We start from the raw sequence: 23751 nt of genomic DNA on the forward strand, positions 1-23751 counted from the left end.
GTGCAATAGATGCCGTGTGTAAATCGAAGAGATAATACATTTTACAGCATATAGACCGAATGTTAGGAAATGCATGTGTCTGTAATAAGAAGATGAATCCACGAGGATGTCAGCTACAATCCTGTGGAAGCCATCAGGGAAGCAGCATGGCGAGACCCAAGGCAGGACCGCAGAGACAGGTTCAGCCACGACCCGAAGTCCACGACTTAATCCAGAACTCAGGATAGAGGATCCAAGACACAGGACTACAGCAAGAGGATCAGCCTCGACTCCGGATCCCGGAGTAGATATAGATACAAAACAAGAAAAAAGATTTGGCTGGGTTAATCGGAACAAGAGAATACACAGACACAGACAGAGAGGGAAAAGGTCATTGGATAAAAGTTATTCTTGATAACCCTCTAAAACAATCTCATGAACTTCCCCACTCAATCTATCAAGACCCGAGCAGTTCTATTAGATATAGGATAAGAAACAGAGAAGATTATTATCAACACATTGGGATGTAAGCTAAGTTTAATGTTGGAGCTGGTCTGACAAACTTATATTCTGTTAGGTGGTTGAATCTATAAAAATGCATAATATTTCATGTTATGTTTTGTATTTAAAATGTGGACCAGCCACTGCAGATGACATAATAGTGTTGTGGATTTTCTTTTTTTTTCTCCTTTGATGTTCAGGAGTGTGACTTCAACATGGTACTAGTGTAAGTGCAATAGTAGTTGTTAAGATATGTAGTGTGATTACATGAACAAGTAGAATATATATCACATAGAGTCAGTTTAGAGCAGTGGTTCTCAACCTGCTGATCGGGACCCCCGAAAGAGTCGAGACATTATGTAAATGAGGTAGAAATAGTTAATAACACAATCTTTTTTGTTCTTGTTGAAATGCAATTTTACATCTTTAGATGTAGGTTTAGGTTCTTTAGAAAGAACCTAAAAATAATTCAGATGAAACAGTCAAAGGAGAAACAAATCACTCTTTGATGAAAAGCCATACATCTAGCACAGTGATTCTCAATCTTTTTTCAATAATGTACCCCCTTTGAAAAAAAATTCAGCCCTGATCAGCGCGAAAACAATTTGTTAGGGAAGAAATGCCTATATAAAGAGGTACAGTACAGTGCTGCACCATCGGTGTCTGATTTATTAAAACAACAACAGTAACTGAGAAACACTTAAATGCTACATTTCAAATGTTTACAATCCATCACTAAATTCATGGCAAACCCATTTTAACATCATGCAATAACACTAAGACGACATTAGTTGCATTGAACGGATCTTTTTAATAAGTTGTACTTACAATGTAGTGAGAAACATGGGCTTGTGCTTCACCGAGGATCTTTGTCATTCTGACAGGAAGGCCACTGCAGTTATTACACTTCGCGTTTTGAAATATGTGTAACTCTGTTAATATAAAACCCACTCTGCTCAAACTTCGTTACATTTCCTAAAATTGGTATTTATTTATTTTTTAAATTAACATAAAAATAAATCTCACGTACCCCCTGCAGTACTCCAACGTACCCCTAGGGATCCGCGTACCCCCATTTGAGAACCACTGATCTAGCAGACATATCTTGTTGACGGTTGAAAGTAGATTCATATTAAGGGTAAACATATATATATACTGTATATAAAAAGGTGGCACTGCTTATCTAAATGAGTTGCAGGTGTGTGTCTCTCCTGCAGATGGCAGTGCTGACGTTGCATGTTAAATTAAAAGCATCACTTCAGTGTTATGCATTTTTCCGCTCTTTATTAACTCCAGTCCGACTCACAGCATCATCTAATCCCCGGTTTATTTCATTAATGATCAGGATATTAAGCTCATGATGCCCTGCAGGGTTGTCGCCATGGCAGCTGCCTCTGATGCCTATTTGACAAGCTAATCTCTCTCTGTGTGTGTGTGTGTGTGTGTGTGTGTGTGTGTGTGTGTGTGTGTGTGTGTGTGTGTGTGTGTGTGTGTATGTGTGTGTGTGTGTGTGTGTGTGTGTGTATATATGAGTGTATATATATGAGTGTGTATGAGCATGCGGATGATCTCCAGACTATGGATGTAATTGGACGGGCTCATATGGCATAACTGAGAGAATATAAATCTACAGCAGTGGTCGTTAATGACATTCTGGACAGATAGTGCTCTATCTCTGGCTCACAGATGTGCATAAGGAGTCTTTACAGTGGTGTGTGTGTGTGTGTGTGTGTGTGTGTGTGTGTGTGTGTGTGTGTGTGTGTGTGTGTGTGTGTGTGTGTGTGTGTGTGTGTGTGTGTGTGTGTGTGTGTGTGTGTGTGTGTGTGTGTGTGTGTGTGTGTGTGTGTGTGTGTGTGTGTGTGAGAGAGTTTGTGTGTGTCCCCAAGCAAGTCTTCTCTGCCAGAGATAATTTATCTTCGGTGAAATTACCACAAATGCTTTTATTAAGTTTCTCTCCTGAAAATATGATAGGGACGGCTCAGCACCGGGCGGTAAATGTTTAATTATTTCCTGTGAATGAGGTTATTTTTATGGGCTGAGTAAAAGCATCTGGAGTAATAATCCAAGCGGGCGGAGCAGGTGGTCATGATATCTGTCCCGAGCCTGGAGGTAAGGGTTATATTTATAAAAAAAACCATTAAATTAAAAAACTTACAAGCTCTTCTTTGCTCTTTCTTAAGACGAGGATAGTTAGATTTTCTTCCATCCCATCACAGATTCTTCCAAATTCCTCCTGGATCTGTGACCTTGTCTTAAAGCTCTTGCAGTGTTTGGAAAGAATCGGTTTTAGCACTTGCATGTGGAGGCTATTACCCACATGCTATTTGAGATGTGTAGCCTGTAAGAAAAGTGTGTCTGAAAGCAGGACTCGTATATAATATTCTAAAGCGATGAGTGGTATTGCACCTCTGACCCCAACATCAAGCTGTTTATCTCCCGTCTACGAGAACTTTTCCACCAGCACTTTGTGGAATCTTGTCCTCCTGTCATTTACAGTTGCAGCAGCACATCTGCATGAATATTATTGTGCCCTTTTAGTTCTTATGACCTTTGACCTCATGAAACATGGATCTTTTCTAGAAAAAAAGCCATACTTTCCATCCATCACTTCTTCTGCCTTGCTTTTTCTCTTCCCCTCTCCCACTGCTGATCTCCCAGAATCCTAATTTTTTCCGACATGATGTCAGGCTTTCTGGAGCTCTTTTCCTGCTGTTTATTTCTGCCTCCTGCATCTGTTTGTTGACATGTTTGATTACCAGAGGCCCCACCAATCTTCCATTCGCATATACACAATATACAAAAAAACATGCATGCCCTTGCCTTTTAGTTGCCTGTTTTTCTATTTGTGCATTCAACTCAATCTCTCAACCACAGAATACTACAGACAAACTAACAAAAAGGTGATTTCGCAAATGTATTTCTGTCTTGATAAAAACATGTATTTCCATGATGTCAATTTTTATGACCACAGAGAAGAAATCATGTTTTGTGTTCTGTAAAACTGTTTTGGATTACCAGAAGCCACACACACTTCTAACATTTACACAACATTTCATAAAACATCCACATTGAGCCTTTTATTTACCTGTTTTTCTATTTGTGAATTTAATTAAATCTCCCAACAAATTATCCCACACAAACATAAAGGTGTATTTTGTGGCGTTTTTTTGCTGTCTTGAGACAAAATGTCAACATATAATCAAGCCTTTTTTGTAGCTTTGTGAAGTTAGAAGTATTTTTTCTGCTAAATTAAGCAGATTTTATTCGATGACGTAGGAATATTTCTTCACCCATCATCCTATAACCAAATGTGGACATACGGCGGGTTTATTGGATAGCTATGATTCAGTATATCATTTAGTAATAAGATCATGTTAAAATACAGAGGTGTTGAACATATCTCTGTATAACTGACAGCCAGATTTGTTACCATTGTGTCATATTATGTGATGTGTGGGTGTATATAGTTGAGTGTGGGTGTGCACATGCCTGCATAATGTGCGCACAAACAAAAGAACAAAAATTAAAACACAAGAGTGTGTGACAGCCTGCGTGCCTGCGTCTATCAGTGCATGTCAGCAGAGAGCACACGCCTTTTAAATATCTGTCAACTGACATCATCACACTAATAGAAAACCAAGTAAATGCACGCTGATTACCATGGTGATGTTGTTATGTCGACCAATCAAAAGGAGAGGTGAACTAATGGGCGGTGAGAGAGAGTGAGAGTGAGAGGTGAGAGGTCAGAGGTCAGAGGTGGATGATTGTTGCCTGGAAGAGATTGCAGAGAAAATGTTAAGAGTGTGTTCATCACTTTGTGCTCTAAGACTGTAGTCTCAGCCCAGCTTGACATCAGATCAAAAACTGTTTCCATAGTGGTGTGCCTTCCTGTGTGTGTGTGTGTGTGTGTGTGTGTGTGTGTGTGTGTGTGTGTGTGTGTGTGTGTGTGTGTGTGTGTGTGTGTGTGTGTGTGTGTGTGTGTGTGTGCATGCGTGCATGCGTGCATATCAACACCTGCCAATTAACGTCCTTTAATCCTAAATCCTCTAATTTCATAACAAAGCTTTATGTGCTTAGGTGTCCGTATTCAAGGCTCAGCTGTCACAGCATAACTTTCCAGGGTACAGCAAAAAAAAACAGGTTGCCAGCGACAAACAGGACTCCACATAATATTATATACCTAAGTTGCCATGACAGCCACAGTGTTTGTTTGCGAGTATGTGATGCTAAACGATTGCAGGTGTAAATGGATGCAGTGAACTATTATTTGACTGCTGCTTTTAGCCTCCTGAAACCTGAGACCGCAAACAATGCATGTCATTAACATTATCTCCAGTGTGGCAGGTGAGCGTTCCACTGAGTGTATATTTAAGTGATGACATCTGGAGAGGACACAGATGGGGTTTTAGTCAGTGAATGCCAATTATTTCAATCACTTAAGCTTAATGAAGTCTTTTATCCACAGCCATGACACTTGACCTTTGAAGCATCACTGACCGAAAATTAACCCAGAAAATTCTGTCCAAAATGGAAACACAGACAGTAATTAAAATATAAAACACTGATCTTCCAAACTCTGTGTGCAACTTTTCAGCCTCTCCTTCTAGAGGTGGGAAAAATCTGAGGATACCACCCAGCCGCTAAAATGTGTTCTGCTCTTTCTCAGAAGAACACAAAACGTCTGGCAATACAGTAAGTGACAAAATGGGTGTTAAATTGACTTTATGAGTCGATATTTCCATGTGTGTATTTTTCTCCTGCTAAGCTTTTGTTCCATGTGGCTTGTGGATGGAGGTGCAGCCAGATGACAGGTTTAAGCCAGGAGCGTGAAGACACCATGGTAGTTTTTACAGAATACTTCACTTTTTGTTCCACTGAATCATTTCAATGAGTGGAGCCTTTCTGTAGAGCAAGCTTATCATTCAATTTTATGGTTTTTGTTGTGTAGTGAGGGCTCCACTTTTGAATCAGAAATGTGCAATCAAATGCTTCCTAGGCTCACTAACACAGAGTTTGTGTGTGTGTGCATTTTTAGGAGAACAGTTGTTGAGTTGACAGACTTCCAGTGCTAAATCTCACTGGAGTTGGATTGTGGGAAAACACATGTTGTTGTACACCAGGGGGGGGGGGGGAGTAGGGGGAGACATGTCTGGGCTTAGGGGGACAAGAAAGTTGAGTTAAGGTCAATGCCAAGAGATACAAATCTTAACTCTCTGTGGAAGTGTGTGTGTGTGTGTGTGTGTGTGTGTGTGTGTGTGTGTGTGTGTGTGTGTTTGTGTGTGTGTGTGTGTGTGTGTGTGTGTGTGTGTGTGTGTGTGTGTGTGTGTGTGTGTGTGTGTGTGTGTGTGTGTGTGTGCAACACAAAATACAGATATATACACGCAGAGTCCTTTGCCGTGTGAGTGCATGCATATATGCATAAGCCTGTATAAAAGCGTGACAGCCTGTGATGTTTTTAGCTGTTGTTATGTATCATGTGTAGTTTCTTCTCTAGCCAGTGAAAGCTCAGAGATGTATCTAAAAATATCACAGGCCCGAGAGGATAGCAAGGATGGGGAAATATTTACTGAAGCAAAAGAAGAGCAGGGAGCTCCTTCCAGAGACAGCCGCCCCGGAGGGAAGCCTGCAAACAGGATCACCCAGCAATGCAGGTTTGTTTTTGATATTACCTGAAAGAAACTGCATAAGCTGTTAAAGAATAGACACCTCTATTTTACTTTTATGTGGTGTTATATTGAGTGTGAATGAAACCCAAGTGTGCTTCTTGCTCTGTTGGTATTGAAGGTTGCTCTCATCCAGGGTGGTATACTGCAAACTCATTAAGGTCATTTCCGTCTGTTTACGGAGGAGGAGGAGGAGGAGGAGGAGGAGGAGGAGGAGGAGGAGGAGGAGGAGGAGGAGGAGGAGGAGGAGGAGGAGGAGGAGGAGGAGGAGTGGGCGGGTAGTAAGGAGGAGGAGGAGTGGGCGGGTAGTAAGGAGGAGGAGGGAATCCAGATGGGAAAGAGCAGAATAGGCGCCGCAGGAGAGAGATAGAGAGGGGAGACAGACTGTGGAGGAGAAGACACACAGCTTAATCTCTGCCTGGAGATGTGAAATACTTTTATCTTACACTGAGTGAACTGTCGGATTTCACCTGTTGCCGCCATGTATTTTGGTACGTAAACGATGCGTTTTCCTCTCAATAGTTGTTGGTTAATATAACGCAGCAGAGTCACTTGTTGCTATGTTGAGATGGATGTGAGCTTTGTGAAGTCAGTCACCTGCATAGCGGAGCACACAGTGATCGTGCAGTTTACTCAATACAGATTTGAAAGACAACATTATGGTCTAGGTTTGTGTCATGAAGCGTTTTAGTGCGCTCAATAATCCTCATGATAAATAACAACAGTATAGAGACCGTTCTTCAAAACTAGTGAGACAGCATTTACATATAGGCCTAATAGCAGGAAAGCTTGATATGAATTATTATGTTACATGCATGTTTGTTGAATGCCTAATATACATGTATGATGTGATTATAGGAAATAAGCTAACTAACTAACCCTAACTAACTTCGACAAAACAAACACGTGCACATTTTTTACTGGCAGTGCATGGATAATCGGGATGACAACAAAATATCATGAATGTTACGATACAATACAAATACAAACATTTTACTTTAAGGAAAACTCTCCACATGCCAAAAAAGTCGGACTTGGAGGCCTGCGTGGTTGAAAGTAGTGAGAGTTGTTGTCCCACCCCTTGTTTTAAATATGATAAAGTATTATTTAGGATTCCACCCCTGTATCCCGCGAAGCCACAACTGCGTAAAAGCGCGCGTCTGGTTACGAAAGGACCAACAGTGTGTTTGGCCCAGATGAAGCCTAGCAGGAGCACTTGCGATCTGCACAGTGCAGTTTAAAGGGTCTGCATAGAAAAGGTCCTGACAGCTGCTGATTTTAAGGACAGAGAGGATTGACACATTTTGTTTCTGAAACATAAAGCATCAATGCTGAACCAAAACAGTGGGTGGAAACCAAAGCAGTATGAAGCTTTACGTTTATATTTTAAATCATTCTTTGCGGTTTTGGCTAAGCGTATTGCAATAGTATTCCCGTGTAAAGTTGACAATTATAAACGGTATTGTGATACAGGAGGGCAGCCCCCGCCCTTACTGAAAAGACGTTCCCTTGCAGTGGCGGTTCTAGACCAGTCTTACTGGGGGGGCCGTGCTCGGACCAGCTGTTTTATGAGAGGGGCACATTACTGTTGGACAAAAGATACAAAGACAGTGTTCAAGATTTTTTAATTCAGTATAAAGTCATCATTGCCCACAAAAAAACATAAAATACCATTTGTGTTTGTTTTAGTAACGTAGGCTACATTAAGTAAATGACTTATTTTATTATAATATAAAGAAGCCAAACATTACTGTTATTTTCGAACCAATTTACAACACATTCTTTGCTGCAACACTTTCCAAAAAAAATTGTATCATATTTTTTTCTTTTGGAGAGGGGCTGCAGGGCCGTCCAAGATCAGTGTTACAGGGGCCCCTGTTGGCCTCCCCCAGAACTGCACATCTTCCCGTGCAAATGCAAAAGCAAACACTTACAGCGTGACGTGCCCGCGCACACGTTCACGTATGATTTGAGCTTGTTAACAGCAATCAGGCTAATGGCAGAGCGGATGGGTGTGTGTCCTGATTTTGATTATTATGATTGCACATGCGGGCTGGTCCTGAATCAAACTGTAATCAAGCTCAAAGTTCATGCTCAAACGAGAAAACAAAGCCATAATAAGGACTTAGCAACACAAACAAGAAGCTTATCACATGGCACTTAAGTAATGGCCTCTTTACCGCAAGTGTGTGAATGTGAGTTTGTGTGTGTGTGTGTATGTTTATGTGCGTGTGAGAGTAAAGGCACATTCGGCCCAATGAGTAGATCTGAGACTGAGATTTTTCTCCTATAGCCATCTGGACATTTCTGGCATATTTTCATTGTTTTCTATGTTAATATGCACATTCTCTGAGAAAAATAAACGAAATAAATGCAAATTGACATTGACATTCAACTGTTAATGAGGTTCTGCTTGGTTAGCTGTCCTTCCACATATAAAGACTGACAAATAGACAACAAGCTTTACACAAAGTTTAATTGCAAAGACAATAAGAGAGGAAAAAACTGAGGGAAACACTTTGTTCTGCCAATCTTAAACAAACAATACAATCAGACAAGTTTCTGAGCACATAATCTCAAAGCGAAGAATGTCTTCATCTCGTTTTCTCTGGTGCACTCGCCTTCATCTTTGTATATTTATATTGAGTCCTTCCCCCTTATGTTCCTGTCCCCTCCCCAGGTAGTGTGTGTCACAGCGCTCTGCTGCCGCTGGCCCGCCCCGCGCTGGGCAGGACGCCGCACCCCTCCCCGGACCCGAAGCCCCTCTTCCCCTTCCACCTGCTGCCTCGATTCACCGACGTGAGTATACTGTCAGTAACCGCAGTTGTCACGGCAACAACACTCTCACAAACTGTGCCTTTTAAAAGATGAAAAATCTAATAAAAACTAATTGTTCACTTCATGATGCTGATTTCTGCTGCAAGTGGTTCAGTTTATTTCACGGCACAGTCTGTATTTTTCAACACACAGATGCATGAGCCAGCTGCCTACACCTTTCCGAATATATCACCTCTGATGCAGAGAGCTGTGACATTTCCACACAACCCGGGGAGGGGGGTGGGGGTGGGGGTGGATTCCTTGATGTTCCTCGCACAGCGTCTCTTGAAGATGTCTGTCCCGGTGTTTGTGAAGGGTGAAAGAGAAGAGAAACAAAGCCAAAGTTCAAGCCCCTGAAGAGAGGGTGGTTTGACGTTAACATGGAGATACTGCTTTATGACTCCATGTACTCCTGGCTGTATAATGCATGATATAATATTCCAGCTCTGAATCAATGGTGTATAAGTAATCAGATTTACTAACAATACCAAATTAAATCTCGCACCTCTATTTGTTGCAAGAACATGCAGCCAAGGAAACATGATGTGTGTTTTTGTCCTCACACCTCGCTAATACCAAACCTATTACAAAACCTAAACTTGACTTGATGTTGCTATGACTCATAGGCCCTTCACTGAGTCTAGCCAAATACTGAAGGAAAATTGACTTTTTGTGGCTCTGATGTTAACAAGAGAGATATTAGAAAGACAAATTGAGTGTATAAAAGAAGAGAGGATTTTGTGGTATGTGAGGCTTCTAGTTTGCAGTTAATCTATTCTCTCCTTTGTCAAAAAGCCTTTCTGCCACCTAAGGAGGTTTGAGCTCCCTCCATTTGTCCTCTCTCTCCTGCCTTCGCATCCTTTCACTTTCTTGCGTTTCTCTTGCTCTATCACCCTCTTCACTTCAGCACTTCAGAATTTCAACCTCTCACCATCACTGATCATCCTCTTTCCCACTTTCTCCACAATTTAAAATGTCTGCATGTTATACCTTCTTCTAAAATCACAAAAAGCCTACCCAGGTGCCCAATTTCTTAAAAATTCTCACACAACAATCTAACCGCTGACTCATAACCCCTCTCACCAATTTATGATTCCCCTTTCTTTCACTTTGTTCCATTTCCACCTCCTCTCCCTCTCTGCATTTTCAAGACAAAATTCTAAAAAAGTGGCTAACATTTACAATGCTTGGAATTGAATTGGTTGCTTTTAACATAAGTTGGAAACGTATTGGCTGTGTCTATGACTGACATAAAGTGCAATGTTTAAATACACAGCGTGTCTCCTTTACAGAGAGAGGGCTGCTACCTTTATTCTGCTGACTTATTTTCTTGACAGATTGGTTCAATAGAAAGTAGTGAAAATGAATATCGTCAATGAATTCCCACAGCCCAAATTATTGTATTTAATGTCAATCAGCCAAAACCACAACATAACATATTTATAACAATATATAACATATTTACTTGAACATTATATAGGACAAAGACAAGCAGTGTTGTTTTTGATTTATTAATATTTTTGAAGGGCTCATTGCATGTGAGGAATGTTGACCTAAAAACATGTTAAAATGAAAATGTCCTTCAAAAATGATCCAAGACACACTGAATTGTTCTTTTATTTTACATGGCAATATGTTTTTGAAGGGATAAAGCGATGTGATTGACGCCAATCTCCATGAGGTAGATCCTCATAAATGTCATCTCAGTCCATCAATTGACTAATTATTTCTGCTCCGCTGTGTTTATTAAAGTACAACATTGACATTTTCCTCAGTTTCATTATTTAGATTTGAATATTGTTTCATGGAAACCAACATAAAGAAGCTTAATGTGGTTTATTTGGCGTACTGGTAAGCTTAGAATAATGTAAAGGGAACCTTCTCCCTGCTCTGTTTTGAACCTGTGGGTGTTCAGTAAGTGGGCACACAGCTGGACTCTGGCTGCCTGCCTTTGTCCTGACATGTGTGTTTTTACATGTGTGTTGTGTGTGTGTCGCCCTCTGTTAAATGCTGCATTTGTTAAGTGCCCACATGGGTTGTCGTGGTTACAGGATTGCATGCATGTGTGTGTGGATGTTTGTCATGAGCCAGTGATCCAAACTGGGACTGGCTAGTTGGCTTATAGTTTGACAGAATTGGAAACAAATTAGTACTTTTGTTTCCAAGCAAATAATTTAAATAACAAATAAGGAAAAGCAGCAGCTCGTTCATCATCAGCAGCCTGCCATTTTATCAGGGTTTGACGTCATGCTGTACACAATGTAAATCCAGGAACATTCATCATTATAAATGTTGAGGCTCTTGACTGTGCTCCAGGTAAAAGTCTGCTTTACTTCACTCGACCATATGTTGCAGCAATAACTCAGTCCTTGGAGCTGAGCTGGTTTGACGCGCCACCACCTGATTAATACTGAAGCTCTGGTAAAAACAGGAAAACCAAGTCAGAAAGATACATAACTGCAGGGGGAGATGGGAGTTCTCCCCTAGATAGAAGAATTTCCTGCATTTCTTTCTACACCTCCTAACTTCTTGGTGTAACCCTCTGCTAAATTCCAAATTATAAAATGAACATGGAAATACAAAATATTAAAAGCAAGATTTATCTTAATAACATTTAAGTCTACTCCTTCCAGAATGTCCTATCTCCACATCCAAATCAAGGTGACTAACATTAGGTTTGCTACAAAGTTATCTAACCTTGATTTGCAAATCCGGCATTTTTGCGAGAGTAAAATCCTACTTTTAGCTAATTTTGCTAAAGTTTGGCTGGTGACAAGAGGGCCAAGCAGGTTCATTTAACTTTTGCTAGTCTATATTTTCCTATATGTTTCTTTTTTTATGCAGCTAAGATAAAGGGCATGTTTCTTACCTTTATAAATAGTCAGGACCCTGTTTAAAATGTTTCCACTGAACCAAGGGTGATCCACATATCTGTGTTATTTGTTTTCAGTCAGTTGCTGAAAATAGTAAAATGATCATTGATATACGTTTTATAAATATAAGCATGTCGTTTTTGGAAAAAATTCAGTGGGGAAGCATTAGCTCCACTTGCTTCATGGATCGAGCACCTAGGATGTGGTTAATTTCTTTATTTATATCATCCATTGAATGTAGTGCTTATATTGCTTTTGATGTCACAAAACGGTGGTGGCGAAGTCGATAGGGACTTGGCTTTGGCAACTGGAAGGTCACCAGTTCAAGTCCCGGCAAGACCAAGTGCTACCGAGGTGTCCCTGAGCAAGGCACCGTTCCCTACACTGCTCCCTGGGCGCCGTTCAAAATGGCAGCACACTGCTCCTAACACAGGATGGGTCAAATGCAGAGAAACAATTTCCCCACGGGGATTAATAAAGTATATATATAAAATAAAAATAAAATCAAAGAACATCAGGCAGAGAGGGAATACAGAGAACGGAGACTGACAGTTTGGATGTAGGTGATGTAGTGTTTGTACAGAAGAAAGAAAAAAGAGGCGATGAGTAAGAAGGGCGAAATGACTTTGTCACAGGTGCAACTCCACCCCAGAGCGCGGAGTGGGAGTGAAGGGTAAGAGAGTGAGTCCTCTGGGATGACTTTGATCAAACGGAGACGAGAGGGATCAGCAGAGAGTTTAGAGGGGAGCAGATGGAGGGGTGAAGTGAGGAATGTGTGGTGGAGGTCAGATGGTGCTACAGGAAGGAGCCTTACGGGCTGAGGAGGGAGGGAGACTTTCACTGATGTTATAATGTTCAGTTTCATTCAGAATAAACTACACTCTCATAACATTAATGTGGCCTTGTTGTTTTTCATGTGCCACATTGTATATTTCCATGTCATGGTCACCTAGTTAATTATTTCTTTATTTTTATGATTTCATGGAGTGTATTTTCAATATAAGGATACCTAAGAGAAATGTATGCGTTTGTTATGAGTGTGTTGCTTGAGTTTTACATAGACACACTAGGGCAGGGGTGCCCAACCTTTTTTGAACCGAGAGCTACTTTTAAAGTTGCCAGTCTGCTGAGATCTACCAGTCCAAATAGAGAGGCGTAGCCATTACTACCAGGTAAATACACACTTCTACTTGAATAAAACTGACCTTTGTATGATTAATACTTCATAAAATACTGCAGATCCTTTATCTTACCTCTTTCTAATCTACACACATACAAGTATTTAACTGAAGTTACACAACAGTGTTGTTGATACGGAGTTGGAGTTTATTCACACGTCACATACTACAAGTGGGTAATGTTTTCAAGAAACATTGAACAGTGCTGCCACATATGACACAGGAAAAAAGGAAAGACTCTGAACCCTTTCTTTGCCATTATATAAAAATAGTGTTGCTACAAAAGTATAAATTAGGCTTACTAATAAGACAACTCAGATCTGAAGCTACACAGGAATCTGCTGTCAAAGTGCAATAAAAAAGACAACATTATTAGAATCAAACCCTTTTTTTGTTGCATTTTAGTGGAGTATAAAAATAAATGCCTTTAAAATAGGATGCAAGCAACACTAACTTCTTAACCTGAATTGATAATAGACTATAATCAATTTAAGTTTGCATTCTTATACCATTTTGTACAATAATTATAATGAATAAGTTCAAACAAACTAAAACTTACAGCTGATTAATAACGGTATCTAACTTGAGTTTTTATTATATCAAAAACCTGTTGAAATGCTACTGTTATTTTTACTGTCCCCCAAAAGCGCGTCAGCAGCCTCCAGGCAGGAATGTTTCTTTCACAACTTCGCCGTCTTTGAAAGACTTCATGTGTTTCGCAAGAACGTGACTGACACGATAAGATGCTCTGGTAGCAGCCTTGCTCTTGTTGTTGGGCCTGGTGAAAATGGACTGCTGTGCATTTAGCTGCCCTTTCAGGCCCCTCACCTTTTGGAGCGTAGGGCCGAATTAGGAGGGAATTCCGTCTCGTAGCTTTTGTGCACTGTTTTGAAATGCCGCTCCTAAATTACCCTTCTTCGATAAAGCCACACTCGCATTGCAGATGAGACAGATGGACTTTGAATTGGAATAGATACAAAAATAATCATCCTCCCACTCGGAGTGAAAATTATATATTTTGGGCTTTTTTGCTTCTGCCATAATTGCGGTCTTGTGTGTGTGCGGACTGTCACTCCGACACGGACAACATCAGCGAAATAGTGCCCACTGCCCAACAGCCACGCCCAGACACATGGGGTCACGCCGGCCAATCACAAAGCTTTGATGCGTTCAAGTACATTATTCTGGCACAGGAAGATTATGTTATAGGACATTAACGATAAAACAGAATATTGTTGTTCTATTTTTAGATACATCTCGCGATCGACTGGGAATCTCCCCGCGATCGACTGGTTGGGCACCCCTGCACTAGGGGTTTCACCAACTAATCGACTAGTCGACTACCTTTACCACTAGTCGGCGCTGTAGGCCCTAGTCGACTAGTCGTGAAAAAAATGGAGGTAAACGAGGTGCCGCAAAATGCTTCAAAACACGTCCGACATTCTTATGTATGGCAGTACTTCAACAAAGATGTAACCAACTCCACAGTGAAGTGTCAGTTGTGTACAGCTGTACTGAAGTACAACAAAAATACATCTGCTATGCGCAACCATCTGAAGATGAGACACCCGCTGCCGACAGCTAGCACTAGCAGTAATGCTAGCGCCAGTGAGCAACGGACCGGCGTCAGCACAGGACAGAGGCAGACGAGCAGCAAAAAACGGGTCAACAGTGATGCGAGCTAGGGTTTACTGCCAGCGGACACTGCATATCCCCACAATGGATAACCCACTGGAGTGGTGGGCAGAAAACGTGCACCGCGTCCCCCGTTTAGCCAAGCTTTCGAGGAGCTATTCCAGCCACAGGCACCCCGAGTGAGAGGGTTTTTCCCCTGGCAGGCAACACTGTCACCCGAAAGCGGTCAAGCCTCCTTCCCTCACATGTCGATTAGGGGTGGGCGGATCGATCCCAAAATATCGATACCTCCGATATTACGTTACGTTTCAAAATATCGATACTAGAGCCAATAGGATCGATACTGTTATACTTTTTTTCTCGTCTCCTCTACTCGTCAATTTCTTCAAAAAACTATGTGCAGACGAACACAAGTATATGCTCTTTTCTTCTCTCTCCACTGCTGTCCTCTTCTCCTCGAGGCTCCCTGCCTGAACGCCGATTATCAAGCTGACTGACAGCAGCCAGCAGGGCAGGACAGCAGCAGCCAGCGACTCGCGAGTGCAACACACACACGCGCATGATGGCTGAGAGAAAGAGCAGCGTTGTGTGGAGCAATTTCACAACTGGCCATTACAACTTAGCGAACTGTGATGTGTGCAAGAAGACAGTTCGCTACTTTGGCCACTTTGTATTGTTATTTTTCATGTTTGCACTTTAAATTTGCAAAAGTAAAACGTGTATTTGTCTATAAAAACTGTCCTGTCTTTATTCATGAAAATGAATTCAGATTTAGTCTATTTATGATGATTTCAGCTCAAAAATCATGTCATGCAGCTCTCCCCTATATGAAAGTACATAAGACGCTTTTCATTAAAAAAGTATCGGTATCGATATCGGTATCGGCGATACTGGCCCTGAAATACTTGGTATCGGATCGAATCCAGATTTTGTGGTATCGCCCACCCCTAATGTCGATGCGTTGGTGTTCCTCAACGCAAACCAAAAATCTGGAAAGGTGGAGGACAGCGAGTAAAGTGTTGCGCACTGGATTTACGTGGCATTTCAGAGTTTTTTGCTGTCGATTTTGGTGAGTCCAGTTACTGTTTGTTATTTACTAAGTCCAGTTATTGTTTGTTATTTACTCAGCCATGTAACACAAACTAAAATGCAGTGTTTAATGTAACTGTATGAGTTCCGATATAAAATACAGTTGTACACCTCTCTTTGTGTGTCTTTATTATGACGTAACGACTAGTCGACTAGTCGACTGCTATTTTGAAAAACGTGTCGACTAGTAAATATTGGTTAGTTGTGAAACCCCTAAGACACACAGCTGCAGGGAAGCAGAGCGAGAGATAAGAGAGCAGTGACTGCAGAGATGCATTCCAGTGTAGCAGAGTGATGATCAAAGGAAATGAACACACACACATACACAGATATGGGAGGTTTACTTCCTGTTTACTCTCACTGAAACCTAGTCTGGGGTGAAACGTCCATTATTTTCAAGTTAGTTGATTTTTGTGTGTTCTTGTTACAGGGTTACACAACACATGATTGTAAAACTATAGTATTTATGTGAACTGTGACATGCATTCTTTTAAAAGTGAACGACACCTTGCAAGGGATATTTCTAAACCTCATTCATTTCTTACAGTGCAGAAAGACCATCGGCAGGATCTGAGTATTTTGTTGGAAAAGATCTGGGTGAGGCTTTGGTTTCCAGCCTGAAGCACTCAGGTTAGGTTTGAAAGGTGCCTGTAAAATGTTTATAGTTTGTTCCATCATAGAGAGCAAAGGCCGTGGTCAGCTGGGATTCAGGGTGGTCACGTTGGACATATTTTTGTGTGGAAAATAAAATCATCAGAACCTTGAGCCTTTGACTATTTTGCTGCTCATGCTCTGTGGTGTACTCAGTTATGCTGCATTTAGTTTTGTAAGTAGTAGTAGGTAGGCAATAAGTGAGCAAAGATAAAGTGGTTCTGACCCATGAAAGAATGGTTTGAATGGAGTTTGGAGCATGTTGCAATGGTGGTTTGACAGGTTTATGGTTTGTCATGTATTAAAATAAATTGGATATTCTTTGAATCCAAGCTAAATCCACGCTGATCACAGCCTCATGTTCTGTACTATGGAGTAAACTACGAGTCTCTGACTGCCACCTTTCCCATAAACAGGTGTTTCACAGTCACTTTAAACCTGTTGGGGTGAGTCAAGGCGGAGCCTCAGTGCAGGGCACGTCATTTACACACTCTGTTGTGTTCAAGCTACTCCCTCATTCAGCTCCTTCTTACAACTCCCACCTCTAACCTGACATATTATAAATCTGTGTTTCTCTCGAAAGGGAGTACATTAACTTGCAGACAGCATGTCATTAACACCTCAAGTGGTCTATTTCACCACCTAATAAGTCTTACATGACCCTGAAGTTACGCTCTCCTTTGTTGCAGATGGATCACGTCCATAAAGTTCTGATTGGCCCCGGCTTCGGGCTAACATCGCCGCTGAAGAGGAAGCCCAGTCCCTGTGGAGTGTGTCGACTGTTCAACTCTGAGGTGGGCGTTGTCGTGTGGGAAACACTAACTTTGATTGTTTTTCTTCCAGGGTAATTTTATTTCTCACACACACCCTGACATGACAGTTGAACACTTACTAAGCCTGCCTTAGGTAAAACCGGCCCCATTTCATAACTGGGGGAGATGAACACCTCTCACTTGTTTGACCTTTGCAATCACCACTCCTGTTTCTAATACAATACAAACTGATATAAAACACCTGTCAATCAAGAAGTTATAGCAGCTTCTACTTTGTGCTTGATCTACTGTAATGTTCTCGTAGCTAAAACAATATCTGCATGACTTTACACCTTCTTGTTTTTCTGTTGTGTGCACAGGCGCAGACGTCTTCTCATTATGTTGGCACCAAGCACGCTAAAAGGCTGAAAATGATGGACGCCCCCGATTCAAAGATCAGGACCTCTGAACCAGTCGCCACGGAAACCACATTGCAAATTCTCCCATCAACCTGCTCGCAGCCTGCCAGCTACTGAAACAACATCAGGAGGTGTGTGTGTGTGTGTGTGTGTGTGTGTGTGTGTGGTGTGTGTGTGTGTGTGTGTGTGTGTGTGTGTGTGTGTGTGGGTGTGTGTGTGTGTGTGTGTGTGTGTGTGTGTGTGTGTGTGTGTGTTGTGTGTGTGTGTGTGTGTGTGTGTGTGTGTGTGTGTGTGTGTGTGTGGTGTGTGTGTGTGTGTGTGTGTGTGTGTGTGTTTGCAGGAATCAAATGTATGATGCCTCAGATGTGGGGATGTAAAGCTCAAACCTCCTCTTCCCAGTCACGACTTTAATTCTTTGATGTGATAAACCCCCTGCTGCTTTTGGTCTCACAGTGAACAGATTAAGGGTTGAGCATTATCCCGTGCTGCTTTTTCATATCTACATTTACTGACCTCTTGAATGGCCTCCAGAGATTGAAAAAACACATTCAATATTCTCACATGATGAGTGGGAACTCTATAGTGCATGTGAGGACATATGTGCCAGGATTGTGTTGATATTATGTGTGGAGGTGTGTCGAAGCAACATGTCTCTGTGTGCCAGTCCTGATGTGTTAGTCTTGCATGTGTGTGGGCGTTGCAGAAGGAAAATAATACATTTTGCTGCAAGCCGAAAAGCAAAACGACTGAAGAATTGTACTTGACATTACCCATGTGAGAGTGTATTTGAAGAGTGAGAGAATGAGTGATCATTTCCAGTTTGGATTTAGTTTCAGGGAGGTGGATGAGAAGGCATGAGAGCTTTGTGAAGAATACTCCAGCAAACAGCCTCTTCAAGTGGGGGAGTCAATGGTAACAAACAGACACCCACTCAGGGAGGCAGAGCTAATCATTGTTATTAGCAAAGAATGAATCCGTAAATCAGCACGCATTCCTCCAGGGATTCTAACAAGTCAGTCTCACAAAAGATAATCAAGCCAAATCATTCTTATAGAAAACTGTGTTTAAGTGCTGGCAGGCAGATCCTTGGGGACATTATTGATTGTTAGTGCGATTAGAGAGGTCGATAGAGCCCATAATCACCTGTAACCTGGTGAGGTTTTATCTCTTTCTCTGAGCATGGCATGAAATTGCTGTTTCTTATTGTAAGCAGTAAGAATACAAAAAAACGTTCAAGTTTGAATCATCAGACTTTCTCGTGCTCCTCCTCGTTTTTTTTCATTCTCGTTCTCTTCTTTCTTACCACATTTTTATGCCATGGTTTATACCTGAGGCATTGGGTTTTCTGGCTGTCTGTCGGTCTGTTTCTTCAAATTTGGCACAACATCCACTTTGACATAAAGATGAACTGATTCGATGTTTGTGTTTAAACAGGTTTTTGGCCACAACTCAAGAATGTATCAATTAATTATGAGAGTTACACGCAGATGTATAATATGATACAATTATGAAGTGATGAAATCTTCGACAGACATGGATATGGTGTGCAAATGTACTGGCTGGCAGAGGTTGTTCTTGTTGTTTCTCACACTTCTTACACTGTCTTATTAATATCTTTATGTATCTTTTTTTTGGTTATTTCAGAACCCTCACCCCCATACCCTACCTCAGAGATGGCACTGTCGAGCCGTGCCCCCGCTGAAACTGAGATTCCACCTTCTGACCCCTCCCTGTCGCCCGGCCCTGCAACACCAGAGAAAGAGACACAAAGAGACGGAGAGATGGACGTGGAAACAGAAGAAGAGAAATCCATACGTCTTCTCTACTGCTCCCTCTGCAAGGTGGCAGTGAACTCTGCCTCGCAGCTGCAGGCCCACAACAGTGGTGAGAAACTGCAGCCGTAGTCAAGCTTAGCCTGCTCGTGCTATGTTTGATGCTGTATTGACGTGACTTTATATCTGCTCAGGCACTAAGCACAAAACAATGCTGGAGGCAAGGAGCGGGCATGGGGCCATCAAGTCTTTCCCGAGGACGGGGGTCAAAACCAAGTTGGTCGTGCTGCCTGAGGTGTCAACGGGACTCCAGAACAAAACGTTCCACTGTGAGATCTGCGATGTGCACGTTAACTCAGAGACGCAGCTCAAACAGGTCAGCTGCTGATGTATTGTCAATAACAAAGCTCAGAGAGGTCTTTTTACTGGTAAAAACTAACACAGTCCATTACAGACAGCAGTTAAGGCATCAGGTGAGATATTGGATGGGAAACTCCAAATGTCAGACATTCATTTTATTATCATACCCGGCTATACATTGCATTGACATCCCTGGATTAGTGAGGTCACGCTCACTTCGTTTCAACTCAGTGCCAACACAACATACAGTACATTTGAGTGGCCGGGAGATGATTAAAGAGGCAGGAAATACGAAAAAACTCAATTCTGCTACGCACATTTATATTTATTTCTTCGACTTTCATCTAATCTTTGGTTGGCAAAACATGTGAGAAGTTCAGAGGGGAACTGAAAACACCTAACAGACATCTGAAACTTGACAAAAGTTGCCACGTACACATTGCTTTTTCTCAAAAGGTCAGAGCCCATAATATCTGGATCTATTTGTTTAATCTTCATCAATGTGTCACCATTTGTCCTTAAATGTAAAATCCAAACAGTAACTATAATGGTCAGATACATGTAGTGGAGTACAAAAAGTACAACATTTTCCTAAAAATGTATTGGGGTAGATATATAAAGTAGCATTACATTGGAGTGTTTTGCGTCCTAAAGTATATGAAATTGTGCATGAATTAAAAGTAGAAAGACAAACTAACTTAGTGTAGTCGGGTTATTGCTCTAGCAGAATTACCACTGGGCGGGTGAGATACTGTCACTTCACATTTTCACTGCCTAATTCCTCTTGTGAAGGTAAAGCTATGAAAAGGTCAGCTGTCGCACAGATCTGCCACACAGTTGAGTCACTCAAAGGCGTCAACATATTCTACATCACTTAACCCATCGTGCATTACAGCAAGTCAATTCAGTACTCTGCATATTTTATTCCAATTCACAGTGTCAACATCTCAAACCTGTCGCTGCAGGTCAGATAAAATCACAGATCTCTAGTGATAATGAGCACAAAGATACTCAGGCTCTTTCAGCGAGCATTCTGAATGTGATGTTAGCATCTCTGTTCGTGATGGGAATGCACAGTGTGGGTCTGACTGTGTGAAAGTAAACTTTGGCCAGGTGCTCATGCATATTCAGCAGTTCACCGCTGATTGCGTGGCCGTAGCCATCTGTTTGTGCCTGTCAATCAAATCAGAAAGACGCCCCCTCATGAATATTTGTTATCTCAAATTATGAGCCAACAAAATACAGACATGCTGCCCAACATTTTCAAACTTTGATTAGGCTTTCTTTCTATAATTTCCTCTTCCCTGATTATTCAAATTTCTAGACAACGGCAAATATGTTTTCTTCTTTTCTTAATGCTTTTGCCTGAGTGTGCCTGGTGTTTATCTGCCTGTTTCTCTCCTTCATTCCAGCACATCAGCAGTAGGAGACACAAGGATAGAGCAGCAGGTAAACCAGCCAAGCCTAAATTCAGCCCTTATACTCCCACCCAGCATCACCAGAGTTTCCAAGCAGTGAGTACCCTGCTGTTGATTCATATGCTTTCAGCCGTCCGCGTTGTGTTTGTGTGCACTAGTTGACTCCTCTTCCAAGAAGCTCCACTCCCTACTTCAAATGAGGCCAATCCTCAGGTCTCTGGTTCTTATGTCTGAACTGTTGCAACCCAATGACATTGTCTTGGGAGAAAAAGGCAGAGGATGTTAGATAGAAGCGCAGATTAATAGAAAGATTGTTTGGCAGTAACTGGGACAGCCCAGACCTCTACTGGCCAAGGAGCTGCTAAGACTTTATCTCCTTGTCCTTCTCTGGTTTCCTGCTCAATTTCCATTTAGAGAGAAAAAAACCCACCTTGATTGCAGCTTGTTTGTCTGTGTTTCCCCCCTCAGATTCATCTCGCTCTGTGTAAGAACCAAGACCTGACCAAACCTTTGGCCTCCTGTCTCTTACAACGTCAACTCTCCGTTGCCACTGCTGCCGCCATGGCAGCGCTGCCCCCATTCCATCTCCGTCCTGCCACAAACTCAAGCCCCGCCCTGTTTCAGAGTCAGCCCCTCCCTCAGGCGCTGATGCATCCGGCCCCTGGACCCATCTGTTCAACACACACAGCGCTGCTGTTCTCCCCATACTGACCCCGACGTCTCAATCAGCCCTGAACTGCAGCTAAAAGCAGACGTGAGACCTGAACAAGATGTGATATAAAACAGAGATACTGTGCTCTACAAACAACAGCTTCTGTGGGTGTTAAGGACCAGGACTGAACATTATTTGCTCAGCCCAAACCATAAAGTGGACTGGGATAAAGTTAACACAAAAGCAGCAAAAGAGATAGTGCTGTCTGATGTGAGTGTGTGTGAATATGTGTGAGTGCACGCACAGATATAGCCATCATAGAAGTTTGTTGCACTACTGCTCCATCCTCCTGCAATTCACATATTTTAAGATGCTGATAATTACATGACAATCAATAAAAAGCCCTTTTAAAATGGACATTTTGATTCAGCATAAGAAAGGTGTTTATGGTAAACTTTAATGATGTCTATAAACGTGTGTTTGTGTGCAGTGTATGAATGGCAATGACAGCATAGTTGACTGAATATGGTTATTTTTTTCCAATAAAACTCAGTTGTGGATATTCATGTTTGATTCCAGAAAAGTATTTATTACAAATGTAATTCTCCATAACAGCCTTTTTTATTCAATAAATAAGTGCAAAGACCTTTCAACGTAAGCATTTTATATAGTAATACATCTTGGTTCTTTTGAATGAGATGCATATGCTGTAACTAAAGTCTGTATTTTCAGATTTTGCGTACGTGTTCAGCCATCACTGCCATCACCTCCGCCGACAACAATAACTCTCTGCATTCAGACACAGACTTATAAGGCCCATTTCATCCTCTTAACCACTTAGCAGTACACAAAAGTCTATTCTTGGTCTTTATTCAGGTATTTCCCTAAAAAACTAAATGAAAAGGGCACATCCCTCGACCATATACTTGGCTTCAGAGGACTTTGAAGAGTGAATAAGAGTACAGATAAATCTTTTCTCTTTATCCCCTTCGGCTTCATTCTCTGAGATAAATCAAAGCTGGAATGTTCAGCCAGACTTTATTGTCTGTGTCTACCTGATGATGTTTGCTACTCTGCAGCCTTGAACGATGTTTTTCAAATTGATAAGTGGTTCAAAAGAATGTGTACTGCTGCTTTTCGGGCATTGTACAGAGATCATGTTCTCGTTGAAACAGTTTCAACTGATGAGACTCCTAAGCTGTTGTTAAGTGAATGATGGTTATTTTAACCTTTCTCCGAGGTCCAAGTCTCAACTTACTTAATCAGGACAAGGTGCTGAGTGAGTGATCGCTGCTTCTTCAACTTTCTACGACCTCTCAGGCTATGTTTTTGTTTTAGTCTTTCATCAGCCAACTGACACTAAAGTGGAGTAATTAGTGATATTTTCTTTTCTTCTGTCTCCAGCAGGCGCTCCAAAGAAAATAGTTCTACAGGCCAATTCAGATAAATATATTCGAATCAATCACGGCTCCTGATAATCCTAGTTGTCACAGCAGTCATTATCATCACTATTCATTTTCTGGGGTGAGGATTGTGAACATCTGTGTGTGGGATGCTCTTTTCTCTGCAGTCTGTCAGAATCCAGACCTTCTCTGTCCTCTTTCCTCCTTCCCTCATTCTCTCACCTTCCTTCACTGCCTTTTCTCTCTCACTTTTTGTCATCTTTCTTTCGTTATCTCACTTGACGTTCACAGTCACTCTCTCCATCGCCTTTTCGTCTCTCACTCCTCTAGCCAATTCGTGGCAGGCATGCACACATAAACATATGTCAGCAACACAAAGCCTGACTTGGCATCCGGGGAATGTTTTATTCTCGGATACCTGGAGAGAGTACAAAGGTAAAACAAAGGCCTTTGCATGCCATGTGAGGGCAGGTCACAGAGAAAAATAAGGTAATGAGCTTTTGGCGCGGGAATGCAGCATTTTTACTTCTGTATATAATAAAACAAAGGTGGTCATGGATAAGTGCAATCAGATACTCTTAGATGACTG

General features: G+C 41.6%; 1 protein-coding gene across 1 annotated transcript; it reads left to right on the forward strand.

Annotated features, from left to right (window-relative positions):
* The first annotated feature begins 6483 nt into the window (after positions 1-6483).
* On the forward strand, positions 6484-22325 carry LOC117562832 (zinc finger protein 385D-like). The gene is given in 9 exon segments (XM_034240737.1): positions 6484-6634; positions 8824-8942; positions 17076-17180; positions 17519-17668; positions 17670-17688; positions 19202-19441; positions 19524-19705; positions 21102-21203; positions 21576-22325. Coding segments are annotated over 9 exon segments (1170 nt in total). The 5' UTR covers positions 6484-6624; the 3' UTR covers positions 21819-22325.
* Positions 22326-23751: the final 1426 nt, after the last annotated feature.

The sequence above is a fragment of the Gymnodraco acuticeps genome, unplaced genomic scaffold (assembly GCF_902827175.1).
Source record: "Gymnodraco acuticeps unplaced genomic scaffold, fGymAcu1.1, whole genome shotgun sequence".
Lineage (NCBI taxonomy): Eukaryota > Metazoa > Chordata > Actinopteri > Perciformes > Bathydraconidae > Gymnodraco > Gymnodraco acuticeps.